At 37.1% G+C, this 21,088-nt stretch overlaps 1 protein-coding gene across 7 annotated transcripts in view; it reads left to right on the plus strand.

Moving 5' to 3' along the window:
- Positions 1-21,088, plus strand: part of CADPS2 (calcium dependent secretion activator 2) — a 544,229-nt gene that overhangs the window by 447,597 nt on the left and 75,544 nt on the right. For 4 of the 7 annotated variants that reach the window (XM_059073595.2, XM_067042266.1, XM_059073604.2 and 1 more), the window contains 3 exons: positions 4,684-4,840; positions 20,499-20,640; positions 20,767-20,886. In XM_059073595.2, coding sequence (XP_058929578.1) covers positions 4,684-4,840; positions 20,499-20,640; positions 20,767-20,886 — 419 coding nt within the window. The remainder of the gene's footprint in view (positions 1-4,683; positions 4,841-20,498; positions 20,641-20,766; positions 20,887-21,088) is intronic. The other 3 variants (XM_059073599.2, XM_059073601.2, XM_067042268.1) reach the window with 1 other exon arrangement.

Genomic DNA, 21,088 nt, shown 5'->3' on the forward strand with positions numbered 1-21,088 from the left:
TGAGTTTTAGGATTGTGTTTTCTATTCCTATAAAAAAAAAGTTCAATGGAATTTTGATAGGGTTTGTGTTGAATCTGTAAGATTGTTTTGGGTAGTATGGACATTTTAACAATATGAATTCTTCCAGTCCATGACACCTGATATCTTTCCATTTATTTGTGACTACTTTAATTTCTTTCATCAGTGTTTTATACTTACAGTTTACAGGACTTTCACCTGTTTGGTTAAGTTTACTTCTAAGAATTTTTACTCTTTTTAATACTATTGTAAATGAGATTGTTTCTTAATTTCTTTTTCAGATTGTTTGTGTGTAGAAATGCAACTGATTTTTGTATGTTGATTTTATATCCTGCATCTTTGCTGAATTTGTCCATTAGTTCAAACAATTTTTATAGAGTATTTAGGTTTTTCTACGTACAAGGTCACATTATCTGCAAAGATAATTTTACCCTTCCACTTTGCATACCATTTATTTCCTTTTCTTGCCTGATTGCTCTGGCAAGGATTTCCATTACTGTGTTGAAAAAAAAGTGATGAGAGTGGGCATCCTTGCCATATTCTGGATTTTAAAGGGAAAGTTTTCAGTTTTTCACCACTGAACATGATGTTAGCTGTGGGCTTCTCACATATGGCCTTTGTTGTGTTGAGGTAAGTTCATTCTATACCTAATTTTTAAGAATTTTTGTCATAAAAGGATGTTGAATTTTGTCAAATGTTTTTTCTTGCATCTACTGTGATGATCAATCATGTGATTTTTATCCTTCTCTCTATTAATTTGGTGTATCACATGGACTGATTTGTGTGTGTTGAACCAACTTTACATCCCAAGGATAAATCCCACTTGGTCACAGTGTGTGTCCTTTTAATATGCTGTTGAAATTGATGTGCTAATATTTTGTTGATAATTTTCACATCCATGTTTATCAAGGATATTGGCCTATATTTTTCTTTGCGTATGGTGTCTTTTTCTGCCTTAGATATCAGGGTGATACTCTCCTCATGAAATGAGTTTAGAAATGTTCTGCCTTCTGTTATTTGAAAGAGTTTAAGAAGACTTGGTTTTAATTCTTCTTTAAACGTTTGATAGAATTAACCTGTAATGCTATCTGTTCCTAGGCTTTTCCTCTTTGGAGGTTGTTGATTACTGATTCAAATTCCTTACTTGTTTTTGGTTTGTTCAAGTTTTCTGTTTCTTCTTGATTCATTCTTGATAGATTATATGTTTCTAGGAATTTATCCTTTTCTTCTAGTTTGTCTAATTTGTTGATGTATAATTGTTCATTATAGTCTCTTATGACTCTTTTTTGTTTCCTGTGGCATCAGTTGAAATGTCTCCCTTCCATTTAAATGATTTCATTTATTTGAGTCTTCTTTGTTTTTTTCTTTTTATTCTAACTAAAGTTTTGTCATGTTTTCTAAAAAAACCAGCTGTTAGTTTCCTTGATTTTTTTCTATTTTCTGTTTCACTTATTTATACTCTAACCTTTATTATTGCCTTTCTTTTTCTAACTTTGAGCTTAGTTCTTCTTTTTCTGCTTCTTTGAGGTGTAATGTTATATTGTTTATTTGAGATTTTTTTTTTTTCTTTTTCAATGTAAGTGTTCATTTCTATAAACTTCCTTCTTAGTACTGCTTTCACTGCATCCCATAAGTTTTGGTACATTATGTTTTTTGTTTGTTTCAAGATATTTTCTGCTTTCTTTTTGCTTTCATCTTTGATCTGATGTTTGTTCAAGAGTATCTTGTTTAGTCTCCATGTTTTTGTGATTTTTTTCTTTTGTTATTCATTTCAAGCTTTTTTCTACTGTTGTTGGAAAAGATATTGGGGATGATTTCAATCTTCTTAAATTTGTAAAACTGTTTTTGTGACCTAGCATGTGATCTTTCCAAGAGAATGTTTCATGAGTACTTGAGAAGAATGTATAGTCTACTGCAGTTATATGGAATGATCTGTATGTGTCTGTTAGGCCCATTTGGTGTTGTTCAAGTCTGCTGTTTCCTAATTTCCTGTCTGTCTGGGTGATCTCTCCATTATTCAAAGTACAGTATTGAAGTCTCCTATTGTAATTGTGTTGCCATCTATTTCTCACTACAGAGTCAATATTTGGATTACATGTTTAGGTGCTCTGATGTTTGGATGCTTATATATTTATAACTGTCCTAGCTTCCTGGTGAATTGACCCTTTCCCATTATGTAATAGCCTTCTTTATTTCTTTTGGCCGTTTTTAACATATACTGTAGTTTGTTTGATATAAATATAGACACCCCTGCTCACTTTTGGTTATCATTTGCTTGGAATATCTTTTTCTACCCCTTCACTTTCAGCCTATGTGTATCCTTAAATCTAAAATGAGTTTCTCATAGATAGCAAGCATATAGTTGTATCTTGTTGTTTTACCCATTCAGCCACTCTGTGTCTTTTGATTGAAGATTTTGATCCATTTACATTTAAATTAATTACAGATAGGTAAAGTTGACCTCTCAACTGGACTTCAGAGCTTTTAACCATTTATTTTAAACTTTTAACTCCAATCATATACAAAACCCTGCACTTGGACTTCCTACACACATACTTTATGTTATTCATGTCAGATTTTACCTCTTCTGTACTATATATCCAGTAAAAAAAATTTTGTGGTTATAGTTATTATTACTACTTTTCTCTTTTAGATTTTATACTAGCGTTAAAAGTTATTTATGCACCACTATTACAGCATTACAGCATTATTTGTCTACATATTTACCTTTACCAGTGAGATTTATACTTTCACATACATTTATGTTGCATTTAGCATCCTTTTGTTTCAACTTGAATTTTCTTTCACACTTTTTGTAAGGTAGGTCTAGTGGTGACAAACTTCCTCAGTTTTAGTTTGTCTGGGAAAGTTTATCTTGCCTTCATTTTTAAAGGACAGTTTTGCTGTGTATAGTATTCTTGGCTGGCAGTTTTTTCTTTAGCTCTTTGAATATATCTTACAACTCCCTCTAAGCCTCTAAGGTTTCTACTGAGAAATCTGCTAATAGTCTTATTCTTGTACATGATGAGTCACTTTTCTCTTGCTGCTTTCAAAATCCTCTCTCTGTCTTTAATTTTTGACATTTTAGTTATAATGTGTCTCAGAGTAGACCTCTTTTGGTCAACCCATTTGGGATCTTTTGGGCGTCATCAATCTGTATGTCCATTTCTTTCAGATTTGGGAAGTTTTCAGCCATTATTTCTTTAAATAGATTTCCTGACCCTTTCTCTTTCTCTTCTCTTTCTGGAACTCCAGAAATATGTATTTGATAATACATATCAAATTGGTTCACTTGAAGATGTACCACAAATCTCATAGGCTTTCTTCACTCCTTTTCATTCTTTCTTTTTGTTCCTCTGACTAGATAATTTCAAATTACTTGTTTTCAAGTTCATTGATTCTTTCTTCCACTTGATCAAGTCTATTGTTGAAGCTGTCCTCTAAATTTTTTGGTTATTGTGTTCTTCAGTTCCAGAATATTTATTTGGTTCATTTTATGGTTCTCTTTGTTGAACTTCTCATTTTTTTCATATATTATTTTCCTGATTTCATTTAGTTGTCTGTCTTTGTTCTCTTGTAGCTCACTGAACTTCTTTAAAAGAATTTTTGAACATTTTTAGGCAATTTATAGATCTCCATTTCTTTGGGATTGTCTATGGGAGCTTTATTTTGTTCTTTTGTTTGGTGTCCTATTTCTAAATTCTTCATGATCTGGTAAGCTTACATTGGTGTTATGCATTTGAAGAAACTGTCTCTTCTTCCTTTCTTTACAGACTGACTTCATCAGGGAAAGCCTTCACCAGTCAGCCCAGCCAGATATTCCAGGTGGTCTGGTTGGTAGGATCCATAGGTGGGCTGGCTGGTGAGCCTGCTGCCAGGTTACATGGGCAGACCACATTATTTTTGAGAACCTCCTAAAGAATAAATACTCTTTTCACCCATCTAAACAGCAGAGATTTTTTTTAAGTGATTATTGTTATTACCTAAAGGCATTAAAAAATGCCTAGCTGAGTATAAAGTAACAAACAGGACATACACAGCCTTGCCCCTGTGGGGTTTACAGTCTAATTTAAGAGGCAGACATTAAAATATTTATATGTGTGGTCATATACACAGTACTAAGTCCTGTGAAATGAAAATACTTGGTATCAGAGAGACTATCTAGGAGGACATAATTTACACTGGAGGGTCAGGAAATCCCTCTCTATGAAAGTGTGTTTTAGCTTTAGACCTTAGATTCATAAAAGAAATACTACAAATAAAATGTAATCTTTTTTAAATGGGAAATAATTTTGTTAGATATGTGTATTTAAATAGTAAACAAATTTGGCATTGATAAATAAAATATGACATCTAATGTAGAATTTAAATGTAAAATGACATTTATTGCTTTATTTTTTAAAACACATTTTTGATTTAGAACATTAGAAAAATACATAAAACAAAACAAATTCCTTGTATCTCATAATTTATACCTAACTACTATGAATGTTTTGGCATATGTATTTCCAATTCCTTTTTCTGTGACTAGAAATATTAAAACATTTGGTATCATACTCTACAATAGTGTCCTACAATTTCACTTTTAATGACATATTTTTACAGTATTCGTGTACGTTTCTCACAGGTAATGCATGTTTACGTTACTTCTTTATTTGTTTACAGGCATTTTCCTGGTGGCCTGATTTATTGGCAGAGCATGCAGAGAAATTTTGGGCTTTATTCACAGTGGATATGGATACTGCCCTGGAAGCACAACCACAAGACTCCTGGGACAGTTTTCCTCTTTTCCAGCTGCTTAATAATTTCCTCAGAAATGACGGTAAGCACGTGCATTTTCTTTAGTGTAGAAGTGGGGAGGAGGGGAGAACTCTGTGTGTGTGAGTCTGCATTTACGGAGCTCTAGCAGTCACCCAACACAAATCAACACGGGTAACGTTAACATTTGCTCAGTCTCCCCAGGTATATCCGGCCCGGGTCTGGGCGAGACCAGCAACACTCTCACATTGCTCCACTGGCCTCTAAAGTTGCTCTCGTTCCTACCCTCCTGCTGCATCAGGCACTGACAACATAGGCACCTTCTCAGTGTACCTGTGAATCAGAAAATCTTCAAAGGTTAACATTTCTAAAGTGCCTGAGAATTTAAGATCTCTGAAAGACACCTTAGAAACTTATTATTCTAGACATCATGCCATGTTACTTAGAAACTTAATATTCTAGACATCATGCCATGTTAAGGCTTCTACTGATACACACTGTGCTAATATTGTTTGCCTGAAGAGATTCGGTTCTACAGATGATAGGAATATTGCCCTGTGGTATTGCTTGCTGTCTCAGTATTTAGAAATTGAAGAGAATGTCAAGGTTCTCTGTTGAGATATTTTTTTCCAATGCAGTAATAACTTTTATAATTATTCTGGTACATGGTCTTCTGGCAGCCAGTATAAACCTAGTTTTTCGTCAGGATTTTTGGAGGCATTTCTTAGCATACAGATTCCTGTGGGCCTTTCCTTTGATGATTCTTTTTGAAGTTTCCCCTCCAACTCAGGTTTGGTTTCTACTGACAGGCTTTTGCTTCAACACTTGCAGTGGTCTTGGGGTCACTAATTCCCTATTGTATTACACTACTCTCAGTATAAACCAGGTTGAACTCTGCCTCTTTCTAACCTCTTGTTCTGACTTGTTCTGCTTGATACATGGAATGGCCTTCTTTTGTTGCATAAGTTCTCCTCCCAGCTATTATTCCCAGTCATTTAACTCTTTCTCATGTGATAGCATTTTCATCCCCATCGCCATTTTTATCACCTTCCTCTAAGAAGGTCTCACTCTGGTTTTCAATATTTCTCTGGAGTGTGGTACTAAGAAGTGCACAGTGCCCACAGTGTTACCTGGGTAACCCAGGCCCCAAGGAGAGCTGCCTGCCTTCTGCCCTGTCTCCCTGCAGCCCACAGCTGCCCTCTCTCTCAGGACCTTAATCACACTGGTGATACAGCTCTCACTTGCTGTCTTTTAAAACTCCAGACCTCTTTGCTTCTCTTTTTCCAGGATATCACTACTCCGTATTTCCAGGTTTAAATCTAAATCATTTTTTTTGACATTTATCTTTGTTTTTTTAAAAATTACTCTCTTGATTTCGTTCCTCACCCTAGTCTGTCATTTCTTACCTTCCTTTGGTTATTCATCCCTTTGAGTCTATGATAAAACTGCAACTGTTTTACTGGAAAAAAACAGCTACATAGATATGAAATTGTGTGTAATATTGGACTCCCCATGGACATCTGGATTTGGGACACCAGGGTAAGAACCTTTGTTATACTAATTAATAACATGTTATTCTAATTATATAAGAGAGAGAGGCATCTTATTATACTAATTAATAACATGGGCTTTGGTGCCAGACAGATTCACATCTGTCTCTGCTGCTCACTACATGACCTTTGACAATAGCTTAACCTCGGTAAACTTTAGGTTCTTCATCTATAAAAGAAAGAAATAATAGTACCTACGGTGTCATTGGTGGTGAGGATTAAAGAAGGTAATAGCTCCTGTATAATGAATGCTAAATAAATATTATAGATATTAATCAGTTACAATTTCAGTCTTGATTTTTTTTAGCCATCTTATTCATTCTCTTATCCAATTTCATTTCCAAAAGGTCTTATTAAAAAGCCAAAGAACTAAGCTACAATTCCTAGTTCAGATTCAACAACAATGTCTTCCCTCAGGAGTTGCTATACCCACAGTTATCCGTATGTGAATCGTTTATTCTGCAGATTGTCCTCAGACAGCGTTTACATTCCAGTTTGGTTCTCTCCTGCCAGCTAGCAGACCTCAAATGACCTTCTTCTTTCCCACTCTCTTATCATCATTTTTCTTCTGCTAAGAAATTACAAGTGAGGTTTAATATTTTCTTACGACAAATATATATCAATAAACTTGCTGCCAAAAATACATGTACAATATTATACATTTAGTCCCTAAATGAGAATAAATAAACATAGGATTATTTCTAACATTGCTCTTCTCCACTTGCATGAAAACTCAAGAATTGACCATATTTAGATTTATTTGGGGGTTTGTTCAAAGATGAAGGTATTTATTAATATTCTCAGTGAAATAGTAAAGATGATGAATCATTTAACTTATTCAATATATTAGAATTTATTTATAAAGAAAATAAATATGCTGTAGATTTCTTAGAAATTTTCTTGGGGAACCTCTACTATAATGCCAATGAATGAACATCTCTTAAATTTTATTTTTAAGAAGAGCTCTTACATTCAAGTGTAATTTTATGAGTCATATCAAAAGGAACACTAAAAAGAGAATAACAGAAATGTGATTTTTAGCCAAATATTTAATTCAAAAGAATATCACATTCCTCTCCTGTTTTAAACCATTTTTAAAATATTGGCTACTATTAAATGCATAAAGTATTGTGTTATGTCATTTTGGCATTGATTAATGATTTCTTTTGAATGTTATCAATTTTGGGGGGTAAGTCTAGACCTAGGCTTTGATTTTGCAGTGATTAACATATTTTCGAAAACGTCAATTATTTCAGAGAAAAACAGCTCCTCTATGTAGTGAGGTAAATAGAAAAGTTCTCCAGTGCTGTAATTTCCTTTTGGTACTGGGAGAACAGTATGGTCTGGGGAATTGAAATAGAATGCAGTAACTTTCAACTCAAACTCACAAGTTACTATCCAAAGCCAAGACCACTTAGTAATATCTCAGTAGTTGGTAAGACATAATTTTTTTTTGCTATTAATTTTACCCTTGATAATTATGAAGAATATTGTTAATAATTACGTTTGTTTCATTAAATTCCTGAAATATTCAGATGGTGATTTAGTGAATTCAATTCAAATGTTAAATGTCAACCTATAGCTGCCCCCAAATTGTCCTTTTGGAAAGCTTATAGGAAAACTTAAAACGTCTGTCCTTTTACCACCACCTCCCAAAGAAAGACTCTTACATCACTGCCACGGCCTGACAGTTTTTACCATGTTGACCCAACTAGAGGTATAGTCCAAATTCTAATTAATTTAAACCTTAACTAGCCAGGGGTAAAATAGGAACAGATTGCTCCAAAATGTCCCATCTTGTTAAGGGAGATAATTTGCTGGTAAACAGTGCTTACTATTCCCCCACACATGACATACCACGAATTATATAGAGATTTTAAATGGTTGTGATTTATTACTAATAATGTCACATACTTATGTCTGCTCTTCCAAAATAAAAATTACTAACACGTCTCTAACAGAAATATTAGTTAGAATTTGTGCTTTATTTGTGCCTGGAAAGCTTTATAGCTGAGTTGTTTGGGTTTTTTTTTTTAATGAATAATTTAGATGCTCCTGCTGGATGTTTACCATCTTTACTTTGTTAAAATATTTATGCTTTGATATTTAAAAATAGGTGTTTATCTTTAGGGGAGCGGAGAGGATCTTAGACAAACGTCTTCATTTTCCAGCTGAATAAACTAAACCCCTAGGAGGCGAGGTGCCTGGGCTGGGGCTTGCTGGCAGGAAACCAAGGCAGCGGCAAGTTGGAGCCTGATCACGTGGTCTCCAGCCCACCTCAGTCTACAGTCACAAATGCAGATTCTGGGGGCATTTATAAAATAAGAGAATATTTTTAAAGAAGATAGAATTTCCTTGAACTTTTATTTTTACCTCATAAAATGTTTATAAGGGCCTTGAATTATGGGGGCAAAGGAAGCAGGTTGGTAAAAGGGTGCAGAAAGGACCAGATAAAGTATTGTCTTAGCACGTACCTTATAAAACATCCATGACGAGATTTCCAGGGACTGAACTAATTAGAGGAGGAAAGAGATTCAAGGCAGTGAATTCGGTTGCTATTTTAAGGAGGGAAAAAAGAACTGTGTCTGGGGCAGGTGTGTTTCCTTACAGTTGGGCGTGATTAGGGAAAGTCTTAGCCTTAAGGATCCTTAGAGGTGAAATGTGGTTTTCCTCGAAGGAAGAGTACCAGCTGCACCACAATTTTAGCAACTGTCCCCAGTCTCCCGCCCCTCACAGGCTCACGCATTGATTCCCAGAGAAGGACTGATGAAGAAAACAAACTCCAGCTCCCTCATTTCTGTCCAAAAAAGACTGAACTCCTGCTTACCTCTCCACCCTTCCTCCATACATCCTGATCCACTCCCCACAACTCAAGTCTTAATTAGATGGGTAATCACTTTAAATGGTATCTCAGGAAACAGTTTTGAAAAACAGATGTATTAAAATTAGGGAAAATGAATGTTTTCATAATGAAGCAATTAGCATGATAGTTGAATGATCCTGAATGACTATGAAGCTGGTACAAATAGATTCTACCCTTGCGTGCTATTTTCCACAGTTGTCCTGTCCTGTCGATAATCCGTATGGCAAGTGACTGCTTCTGACAAATGAAAGCCATCTGCAAATGGCACAAATCATCTCTTTCAGTACTACCGAAAGGCAAACTCTTGGAGCGAGTCACCTTTTAATCTGTGGATATGCTAGCAAGTGGCAAATGACCGTTCTGTTGGGAACTGATTCCCAGCTGAAAAATACCACGGTGCTTCTTCTTTAATTAACAGCCTTTTCACATTGCTAGCACATTAAAGCCATCCTGAAGAACACCCGTGCTTATATAATCAATGTCACAGTGTCTCTACCTAAACGAATAATAAATGTTCAGGCTCTACACTAAGTGAAAACCTATTCTCCAAGACTTTCACCTTCATAAAGATGGGCTCATAAAAATCGAAAAAAGAAAAATTGGAATGTGGTCTCATGAGGATAAAAAGGCTAGTGTTAATAATTAACAAGGAGAGTGAAGTGGAGTCAAATTAGCCATAATAGAGCCCAGAGTGACTGGCAAAGTCACCTCTCATTATCAAAAAACTCATTAAGAAATGAAGAGGTGGAAATCCTGGTGGGTTATTCTCACACTTCGGCTGTATCAGAGATTATTTTTCAGATTTCTTTCAAATGAGGAACTGTTAGGTCACCATATTGTATATTAGGTTAATTTTCAGGCTCTGAAATATGGAGGGCTGGCACCTGCGTGTCATTCTACCTCAAGAGCTTAAATGAGCTGTACATCTGAAATTCACAAATTGGTGTTTACAGTTGTATCTGTATATACATCTACTAGGAATAATGCAGAAAGGATATGACTTCTAGATTATAGCAGAGCTGTGTGCCAGGTTAGTTTTATAGCTCTTTTACAAATAATGAAATGACCACTAAAACTCAAAAATGCATTTAACTCCAATCCCAAGAGCTGATTGAATTCAAACTTGTGTGTCAGAACTTGTTTTACTGACTAATATAGTAAAAGAAATGAAAAAGCAAGGAGTCACTAGCTTTTTTTAAAATTGAATGCTGCAGTACTGCTCTAGTATCTTTTTACTACATGTAGACATTTAAAATTTTTAATCTGTATATTTTCATAGAAATTAGTGCCTTAGAGAAAATAATGTAAAGTGCTCTAGATTTGCAGAAACATCTTTAACTCTTAAAGGCCACGAACATCAGGAACCCCACACTTGAGGGCTATTGATCATGTTACAACCGTACTCAATTGTTTCCATTGCCGGGATGGTATTGTGGGACATAACCCCAAAGATCAGAAGGTTGTATGTAACTGGAGTAAAATTACAGACTTTTCCATTTGGCTTTAATACTAGTCTCATAAAATCCACCATGAGAATTGCTAGACCATGAGACTTCGCTTATTTTTGCCCTAAGCCTTGCTTAATGTTTATATTGATTTTTTTCCTGAATTAATTCTGCAAGAAACGGGGGCTGAATGCCTACAACTTACCAAATCCCAGTCACCTTACAGATACATGGGTAAAAAACAATTCCTGGGGCTTCCCTGGTGGCGCAGTGGTTGAGAATCCGCCTGCCGATGCAGGGGACATGGGTTCGTGCCCCGGTCCGGGAAGGTCCCACGTGCCGCGGAGCGGCTGGGCCCGTGAGCCATGGCCGCTGAGCCTGCGCGTCCGGAGCCTGTGCTCCGCAACGGGAGAGGCCACAGCAGCGAGAGGCCCGCGTACCGCAAAAAAAAAAAAAAAAAAAAAAAAAAAATTTCTGCCCTTGAAAAGCATATAATCTAGTGGAGGATATGGGCATATATGCAGTACTAACTATAGTGCAACAGATTGTAAAACTATAATTCAATTATGTGTACTGTGTGCTATGACATTTTTAATCATAGTTTTAAACTTGGTTTTGTTTTATTTGGATTTGTTGCCCCCAAAATAATAAACATTATAACATCAGTGCTCTCATTCCTTGTTACCTCCTATCTCTAGATAGATAGATAGGTAGGTAGGTAGGTAGATAGATAGGTAGATAGATAGATAGATAGATAGGTATTTTTTAACAAGTGCCCTGAGAGGAAAGGAAGAGTTGGGTGTTGTCTTAGGAGGTTATCATTCCAGTATAGTGTAAATTAAATATTACCAAACTATGTAAAATTGCTTATCAAATTTTTAGTTAAAAGGAGAATAAAACCTGAAGAGTTTTCTATTTTACTTAAACCTCAGCAGGATGCTCTCAGAGTTTCCTTTAGGGGGTAGATTTATTCAATAAACAGATATTTATTGAGTGCCTGCTTAATGTGCCAGATTCTTGGCTGGGCGCTATTCCTAGATCTGAGTGGGGAGGAGGTTTTGTTTGGTTTGTGTGTGTGTGTTTTCTTTTTACATAAGGCTGCAGTCCTCCGGGCTTTTCTCCTGAAGTCCATAGCCATATTTCCTGTGATGGGGATCCCATTATATGTATTTGTCAACATAGAGAGTGACCTATTAATTTTATATCTTGGTCCATGGTGCTTGCATTGTTAAGGATTGATACAGTTTGTAGTCCCTTGAATAATTGTTGTTTTGTGGCAAAATCTATTGTTTTTATTGTGGTTCATGTGGTTGGGAATTTTTTGTGGTTTTTTTTTGCTGGTCATAAATTACTCATTCCCTTCTGAAATGCCTAATAAGAATTAGAATTTTAGGGGGGAAATTCATTCTTCCTAGTAATCCACTAATGCTGACTAATTAGAAGGAGGAAGGCACGATATAAAATTGGATTATATGGTCTCAGGAGTCAACAGCGTATTTTTACCCTAAACACAGTATGTGAACTCTTTTATCTGCTTATCCTTAATTTATCCAGTAGTTATTGTCTCAGTAATCGTTATTAATTGGATTGTAGTTTAAATTCTGTGTTGAAATCTTACTATTAAAAACCTATGACAGGGCTTCCCTGGTGGCGCAGTGGTTGAGAATCCGCCTGCCGATGCAGGAGACACGGGTTCGTGCCCTGGTCTGGGAAGATCCCACATGCCGCGGAGCAACTAAGCCCGTGAGCCATGGCCGCTAGGCCTGCGTGTCCGGAGCCTGTGCTCCGCAACGGGAGAGGCCACAACAGTGAGAGGCCCGCATACTGCAAAAAAAAAAAAAAAAAGCCTATGACAAGTACTTTTGTAAATGTAAGACTCTTTTGGGTCTGTAAATAATCAGCACTAATTTATTAATTATTGGGATGCTCAAGATAACTGGGCACATCTGCACCCCTAGTTTAGCTTTTATTTAAGCCTTTTGCTTTCCTTTTGCCATTTCTAATTGTACTGTTGGGCTTGATGTCATTGATGCTTCACTATTTTCTGACAAGGTGATATTTGGAGACATAGAATAGGATCTTTTGGAAAAAAATATTTTTATCAACCAACTAGATGCTAGTCCTCCACTTACGTTCTCGTAACCACTATTTGAGACTCCTTCTGAGCAGTTCTTTCTACTTCCACACCTCTGGTATAATGTCAGAAGTGTTCTTGGATGAGGCCACATTGAGAACTTGCCTCTTCCAATGAGCTTTTGTAATGGGAGCCTTGTAAAGGCTTGATTTGGACAGGTGGCAGCCCCAAATCCTCATCTATCCTTATTAAACCATATGGAGAAGATAGAAGCACTCATTCTGATGCCTGGGGCTACATATTAAGGTGGCTTTTGACAGTGTCTGATAGGAAAGTGATGCAAACTGGCATGTGGGCAACTGAGAAAAGGAGCATACATTTACATACACAAGTATAGTGTCGTCTGTATTCCAGGAGTCTTGCCTTTTGAAACCGGATTCTCTCTTTTCTTTCTTTCCCTTTCTATGTGTATTTTCTCTTCATTTCTTCTCATTTTTCCTCTTCCTCTTTCTCCCCTCCATCCCATCTCTCCTTCCATCCTTCCTTGCCTTTCCTGAATCTGATTACCAAAGAAATACTATCAATTGCCAATTTTCTAAAACTTTTGAACATGGGTTTATAATTTGATTTATTTTAATGAAAAGGAAAACTGCTGAAACGTAAGCAAACTTTTGTCCAGAATTCAATATTTGTGACCATTCTTAGGAAATACAGGAAGTCTCCATTTTCTCCTAATTTTGCAGGATGTAATAGTTTGCTATCAAGTCATGGCTGAACAGAGAAAATCCTCCCTTTGGTACATTCATTAAAATAAGAGACATAGAATTCCCTGGTGGTCCAGGGGTTAGGATTCCGGGCTTTCACTGACGGGACCCTGATTTGATCCCTGGTCAGGGAACTAAGATCCCACAAGCCACGAAACCTGGCACGGCAGAAAGAATAATAATAATAATGAAATAAGAGACATAAAATAGACAACATTCATATCCAGTAGAATTTTTAGCAGCATGATCTTGGACATATGGGTCTAAAAATAGGGTTTCTCATAAAAATATTTAGTACTATATATTTTATATAAAATATGAAGAGATACACAGGCCTCAGACGTTCTTATACAGAATAATAATGTAGTAACTATGTAGTAATCTTAATGGTGTATACAGGTAGTCATTCATTCAACAAACGTTTGAACACTTGCTCTGAGCCAGGGACTTTGTTGGATACTAAGAATATAGACATGGTCCCTCCTCCAAGGACCTTGCACCCTCATAGGAAGAAAGAGAGATGTCAACGAGTACAGAAGTATAACATGGACTACAGTAGAAACCTGTACAGGGTGGAGAATAAACATGGGAAACCAGTAATTAGGCAAAGGGACAGCAGAATGAAGCATTTCAAGGAAGACTTGGAGGGGAAAGTGTATACTTGAACTGAACCATGAAAATCATGGCTGGACCACAGGAAGTAGGGGGGGTCAGGCAAACGAAAAGAGCCAGAGAGGTCATATTAATACACCTCATAGGGACTTCCCTGGTGGTCCAGTGGTAAAGAATCCACCTTACAATGCAGGGGACGTGGGTTTGATCCCTGGTCAGGGAACTAAGATCCCACATGCTACGGGGCAACTAAGCCCACACGCCACAACTACTGAGCTCACACGCCTCAGATAGAGCCTGCGTGCTGCAAACTACAGAGCCCACACGCTCTGGAACCAACACGCCACAACTACAGAGCCCATGTGCCCTGGAGCCTATGTGCAACAACTAGAGAAGAGAAAACCCGCACGCCACAACGAGAGATCCTGCGTGCCTCAGTGAAGATCCTGCATGCCACAACTGACCCGATGCAGCCAAAAATAAATAAATAAATCATAAATAAATCTTTAAAAAAGAAAAAAAAAAGACATCTCATAGATGGCTTTCATTCCATGCTAAGGCTTTTGAAGTTTTTCTTGAGGAACCATTAAAGAATTATCATCGGGCTTCCCTGGTGGCGCAGTGGTTGAGAGTCTGCCCGCCGATGCAGGGGACACGGGTTCATGCCCCGGTCCGGGAGGATCCCACATGCCGTGGAGTGGCTGGGCCCGTGAGCCATGGCTGCTGAGCCTGCGTGTCCGGAGCCTGTGCTCGGCAATGGGAGAGACCAGCAGTGAGAGGCCCGCATACAGCAAAAAAAAAAAAAAATTATCATCTTTAGGAGGTACATTATTTGTTTTACATTTTAGCAAGCCCCTCTGCTTGAGATTTTAAGAAGATAAATGGGCAGAAAGAAAATTAGGACCCTAAGACCAGTTAGGAGATTATTGCATTAGCCAAGGCAGGAGATGAGAAAGCTGGAACTAGGACAACAGCAGTGGTAATGAAGAGATGGATGAGAAGTATTAGAAAGATATTAAGGATATAAAATATGCAGGTTTTGACTACTGATTGGAGGTAGGAAGTGAAGGAAAGACCTCTGGTACAACTTCCAGGTTGGTGGTATAATGATCAGGTGGACAATCCCTATTTTCACTCCTAGGATGAGAATAAGAGAAGAGAAGTAGGCTTATTTAACAAGGTAATGAATTTGGTGCTTATCAAGGATATCAAAAAAGAGAGCTCTTGCTAGAAATACATTTGAGTCAACTACTACTTAATCTTAGAATCATTATAACATTTAATAATAACCGAGTGTGATTCTCCTTATGTGCTTCATTTTAACAAACTAAGTATGACTTCATAGCCAACATATCTAATCTCTAAATGTACAGTAAAGTAGCATTTGAATTGATGAGGTAGAGTGCTCATTTGTAGTTATAATAATTTGTTACATAAGAGAGCTCTTGCTAGAAATACATTTGAGTCAACTGCTACTTAGTCTTAGAATCATTATAACATTTAATAATAACTGAGTGTGATTCTCCTTGTGTGCTTCTTCATCTTAAGAAAGTAAGTACGGCTTAATAGCCAACATACCTAATCTCTAAAGGTATAATAAAGTAGGATTTGAACTGATCAGGTAGAATGCTCATTTGCAGAGGTAATGATTTGTTAACATTAGCATGTGTTTTGGCTTTGGTGTACTTAAAAATAATGACAATATTTAACAGTACCTATCAAGATGCAGAGCCTGAGGTTCTTTATACTTTTTATTAGTAAGCCATATAAATTAAGGCTTAGGCACACAGTCTAGCTGTATAGCAATGTAAAATTATCCAGCTTTCAATGCATATTATAAGCACATTGAATATTTTCACAGTGTTAGTTCACTTTTTTATTGAAATATAGTTGATGTATAATATTATATAAGTTACAGGTGTATAATATAGTGATTCACAATTTGTAAAGGTTATACTCCATTTATAGTTATTGTAAAATATTGGCTATATTCCCTGTGTTGTACAGTATATCCTTGGAGCTTATTTTATACTTAATAGTTTATACCCCTTAGACCCCTTTGCCTTTCCCACTGGCTCTTTTTTGTTTTATTCACTGGTTTATTATATTTTTTATATTCCACATATAAGTGATATTATACAGTATTTGTCTTTCTCTGTCTGACTTATCTCACTTAGCATAATGCCTTCCAAGTCCATCCATGTTACTGCAGATGGTAAAATTTCTTTTCTTTCTTTTTTTAATGGCTGAGTAGTATTCCATTGTATATGTATACCACATCTTCTTTCTCCATTCATCTGTTGATGGACACTTAGGTTGCTTCCGTATCTTGGCAATTGTAAATAATGCTGCTATGAACATTGGGGTGCAAGTATCTTTTTGAATTAGTGTTCTTGTTTTTTTGGATATATACACAGGAGTGACATTGCTGAAAGACCCCAAATATCCAAAATAATCTTGAGAAAGAGTAGAGCTGGAGGAATCATGGTCCCTGAGTTTAGTTTACTTTTCAGTTCATTGAATATAATTGTTTTGGTAACCTTTTCACTTTTTCATGTTGTAACTGAGTTTTTAAGCATTCTAATTCCAAAAACATATAATTCATCTAAGATATGGTGTAGAGTGTTTGTCATTTGCAAGACTTTTTTTTATCTAGAAGAGTTAGCTGCATTTCTACATCTTAAAAGTTGCTAATGTGATGATGGTAGGTTGAACAGATGTATGAATGAATAGATAGACAGATAATAGCTTACAGTAACTAAAATTGAAGGAGGATAGTATTATAATCTATGGAAGTTAAGAGGGGGCTCTGGTATCAAATCCGTCTACTGTTCTACTGTCTAATGACTAAATGACTTGGCCAAGTGTCCTAAATTATCTGTGCCTCAATTTCCTTGTTGATAAGATTGAAAAAAATAATAGTGCTTCCCTCACAGGGTTTTTCTGATGATTAAATGAGAATGCATATAAAGCACTTAGTACAGTGTTTGACACTCCAAAAATGCTCATGTTGAGGAGGAGGAGATGGAGGAAAGCTGTGAAGTAGAGATCCAATAAATTTAGATTGGGTACCACAATGATTTAGATGAGTAAAAATACTTCATCCTTAATGTTTAGTATCCCTATTTAGGTGACATTTGGTAAAAGGAACTGAATTACATGATCTGTAGTACCTTCTAGCTTTATGACTGAATCTCTAGGAATGAATAAAGCTCCTTTCATGCTAATGAAAACATCATTAAGATAATATTAGTCTCCTCAATAAGACATTTATCATTAAATATGATTATCATTCTCACTTTAATGGGAAATCTTTTAGCATATAGATAAGCCAGAAAAGATTATTTTACTACAAAAAAATGCTAAAATATTTCAGAGATAGAAAAAAAAGTGTTATATTTCCTTCTGTACTTAGAATAACTTCCTACTCCACTTTCATGTTTCTGTAGTTTTCCAGCCTCTGACAAATTTTAGAATCACTAAATTAAAGTAATATATAGTGAGCATTTTCATATTCATGCCACCATGATGAGTGTCACATTCTTTGCCCAAGTTTTAGAACACTGTTTAGGTTTTGAGGAAGATTATGTGGAAATTGGCATACTTAGCTAAATATTTTATGAAGACAGTACTATTAAAGTGTGCTGGTAATTACATTTAGTAACTATGAGCATATACAGCTATTCAAATCCATAGAAGTGTTGAGATATAATTGACATATAACATTGTGTAAGTTCAAGGTGCGCACTGTAGTGATTTGATATACTTATGTATATCAGAGTTTAATGCAATAAGGTTAGTTGACAGATCCTTCACTTCACATGCCTACAATTATTTTGGGGGGGCAGTGTAAGAACATTTGAGATCTAATCTCTTGACCATGTTCAAGTATGTAGTACGCTATTGTTAACCATATTTATCATGCTGGGAAAAAGGAAAAGTGAATGGGATTACTGAGAGGCTTTTCCCTATCTCCCACCCCTTGGCTGTTCTCACCCAGGCCACCACCACCACCATCATCATCTTTTAGCCGGTCTGTTGCAGAAAAGAACTGAGTACTGCCCTCCTTCTCTGCTTTCACCCTTCACCATGTACCCTGTTTCCACACAGTAGCCAGAGAGACCATATCAAGTCACTCCTCTCTTAGTAATAATAAAAATAATAATGTCTCCCATTGCCCCAGTAAAATCCATCCTTTTCACAATGTCCTACCATCTAGACATCACCTTGGACTATTCTTCCCCCTCCCTCACTCAACTTCTGCCACATTGGCTTTCTCATTTTTCTAGAAACATAGCAACTCATTCCTTTTTTAAAACATTGGTGCCAGCTGTCCCCTATACCTGGAAACCTTCCCTCTATATCTTCCACAAAGGGCTCCCCTATCATTTTGGCTCAATTAAAATACCATCTCTTGGGCTTCCCTGGTGGCACAGTGGTTGAGAATCTGCCTGCCAATGCAAGGGACACGGGTTTGAGCCCTGGTCTGGGAAGATCCCACATGCCGCGGAGTGGCTGGGCCCGTGAGCCATGGTCGCTGAGCCTGCGCATCCGGAGCCTGTGCTCTGCAACGGGAGAGGCCACAGCAGTGAGAGGCCCGCGCACCGCGATGAAGAGTGACCCCCCGTTCGCTGCAACTAGAGAAAGCCCCCGCACAGTAATGAAGACCCAACACAGCCAAAATAAATACTAAATAAATAAATAAATAAATAATTTTTAAAACAAACCAAAAAAAAAAACCCCACAGTACCATATACAAGTACTCCAAACAAGTAAACTACTTAAAAAAAAAAAATACCATCTCTTAAGAAATGCCTTTCCTAACCACAGAATATATTTTTAAATGAACACGTTTTCACTTTGAAGGTTATTAAAAGAAATCACAACTGGGTTTAGGATGTTCGCTTGAGAAATATGTACCATCATCTAAAAAATTACAAGCTCTTTGTTGACACTTACTTAGCATTACTTAGTATTTTCCTAAAGATTCTCTATTCTTTCATTTCATGGTGCAACTTAGACACATACTGTGTTAGTTCGGGCTACAGCAATAGAATGCCATAGACTGTGTGGCTTATAAATAACAGAAATTTATTTCTTACAGTTCTGGAGGCTGGGAAGTCTAAGATCAAAGCACTAGCAGATTCAGTGTCTGGGGAGAGCTAGATTTCCTGGCTCACAAACAACCATCTTCTCACTGTATCTTCACAGGGTGAAAGGGTCAAGGGAATGTCTCTGGGGTCTCTTTGATAAGGATCCTAATCCTGTTCTTGAGGGCTCTGCCCTAGTCCTGATAACCTCCCAAAGATCCCATCTCCTAATACCATCATACTGGGAGTTAGGATTTCAACATATGAATTTGGGAGAGACACATTCAGTCTACAGCACTGACCTGTGTTCTAATAAAACTATGACCTGTGCATAGAAAGCAGCCATCTTGGGCTTCCCTGGTGGCGCAGTGGTTGAGAATCCGCCTGCCGATGCAGGGGACACGGGTTCGTGCCCCGGTCCGGGAAGATCCCACATGCCGCGGAGCGGCTGGGCCCGTGAGCCATGGCCGCTGAGCCTGCGCGTCCGGAGCCTGTGCTCCGCAATGGGAGAGGCCACAACAGTGAGAGGCCCACATACCACACACACAAAAATAAATAAATAAAAAATAAAATAATTAAGAAAAAAAAAAAATAAAGCAGCCATCTTTTAGTGGAGGTAAGTGCATCTTGTCCAGCAGTCCTGTCCTAGTAGTGCAAATTCTTAGACTTCTGCAACGGTTTCATGTTGGATGTCCTATATCACAATTCAGTGAAGACTAATGGACAACTAAAAAATGCATGTGATATGCTGACTTTTTTAATACCCATGTGAAAAAGTAAATGCCTAAGAAGAAAATCCACAAATAACTAAAAAGTTCATGAAGCAGAATAGACATTCCCAAGGCCACAGTCACCCTTCTGCTGAATTAAACTAGTGTATCTCTTAGAAGCAATCAAACTTATCTCTCAGAATTGAACAGGTTTAGCTCTTCTGTGGTACACAGCATACCACAGGTATTCTAACTCTGTGTAATTGCCGTATTTACACGTGTCAAGACCTTCAGGGAATTCGGCAGCTCCCTGGAATCTCCAGCAAGTGGCCAAATGCCTCATGTGCTAAATCTCCTAGAAAATAAAACCATACCACCTGGCAGGAACATTTTATAGAGAGATATAATTATCTGTGGTTTTGACAGCCATATATAGGAGGTCAATTGTTCTTCTTGATCAATTTTCATGACCCAAGATCCAATATGAGGAGCCAGACCTCTGACACAGACCTTGGTTCTGTGTCAGACTCTTTCCAGAAAAGTTTTTCGTCCATATTTTCCAAATGCCTGATATTATCCCTCTGACAAACACTGTTTCTGCTTGACTATTGCAGCACTTCTGTGTAATGGAAAATTTCATAAACACTTGCAAGAAATCTTTGTGCCCTTGGTTGTTCGCTACGTGGATCTCATGGAGTCCTCCATCGCCCAGTCAATTCACAGAGGTTTTGAGCAAGAGACATGGCAGCCTGTCAAGTAGGTATCTTGCCTAGTGTCCACGGAGCCCCTGTCTCTTCTATCCTGACCTTATGACTTTACACGTGGCCATCTGTAGTTATTGCTTATGGTGGTTCCCTTCCCACGTTGTTTGTTTCTTTACAGGAATATCGCCAACAGTCTTCCCAATGTAGCTCTTCCAAAAGTTCCAAGTCTGCCTCTTAATCTTCCACAGATTCCTAGCTTTTCTACTCCTTCGTGGATGACTTCTTTATATGAGTCCACGTGTGTATCCCTCACTTATTTCCTGGTGGTGTGTTAGCTGGTGCATGGCCTGGGCTGTATTCTGTGCAGATGTGTTTAGATTGCATGGCATTTATCATCATTGGTTGAGGAATACTATGTTTGGTTTTATTTGTTTTGAGTTTTTGAAGCTATTAAGCTAAGCTTAGCATATCGATGATAAATAATATAGATTTTTTTAAAA

This window comes from Kogia breviceps, chromosome 9, assembly GCF_026419965.1.
Source record: "Kogia breviceps isolate mKogBre1 chromosome 9, mKogBre1 haplotype 1, whole genome shotgun sequence".
In the NCBI taxonomy this organism is placed as follows: domain Eukaryota; kingdom Metazoa; phylum Chordata; class Mammalia; order Artiodactyla; family Physeteridae; genus Kogia; species Kogia breviceps.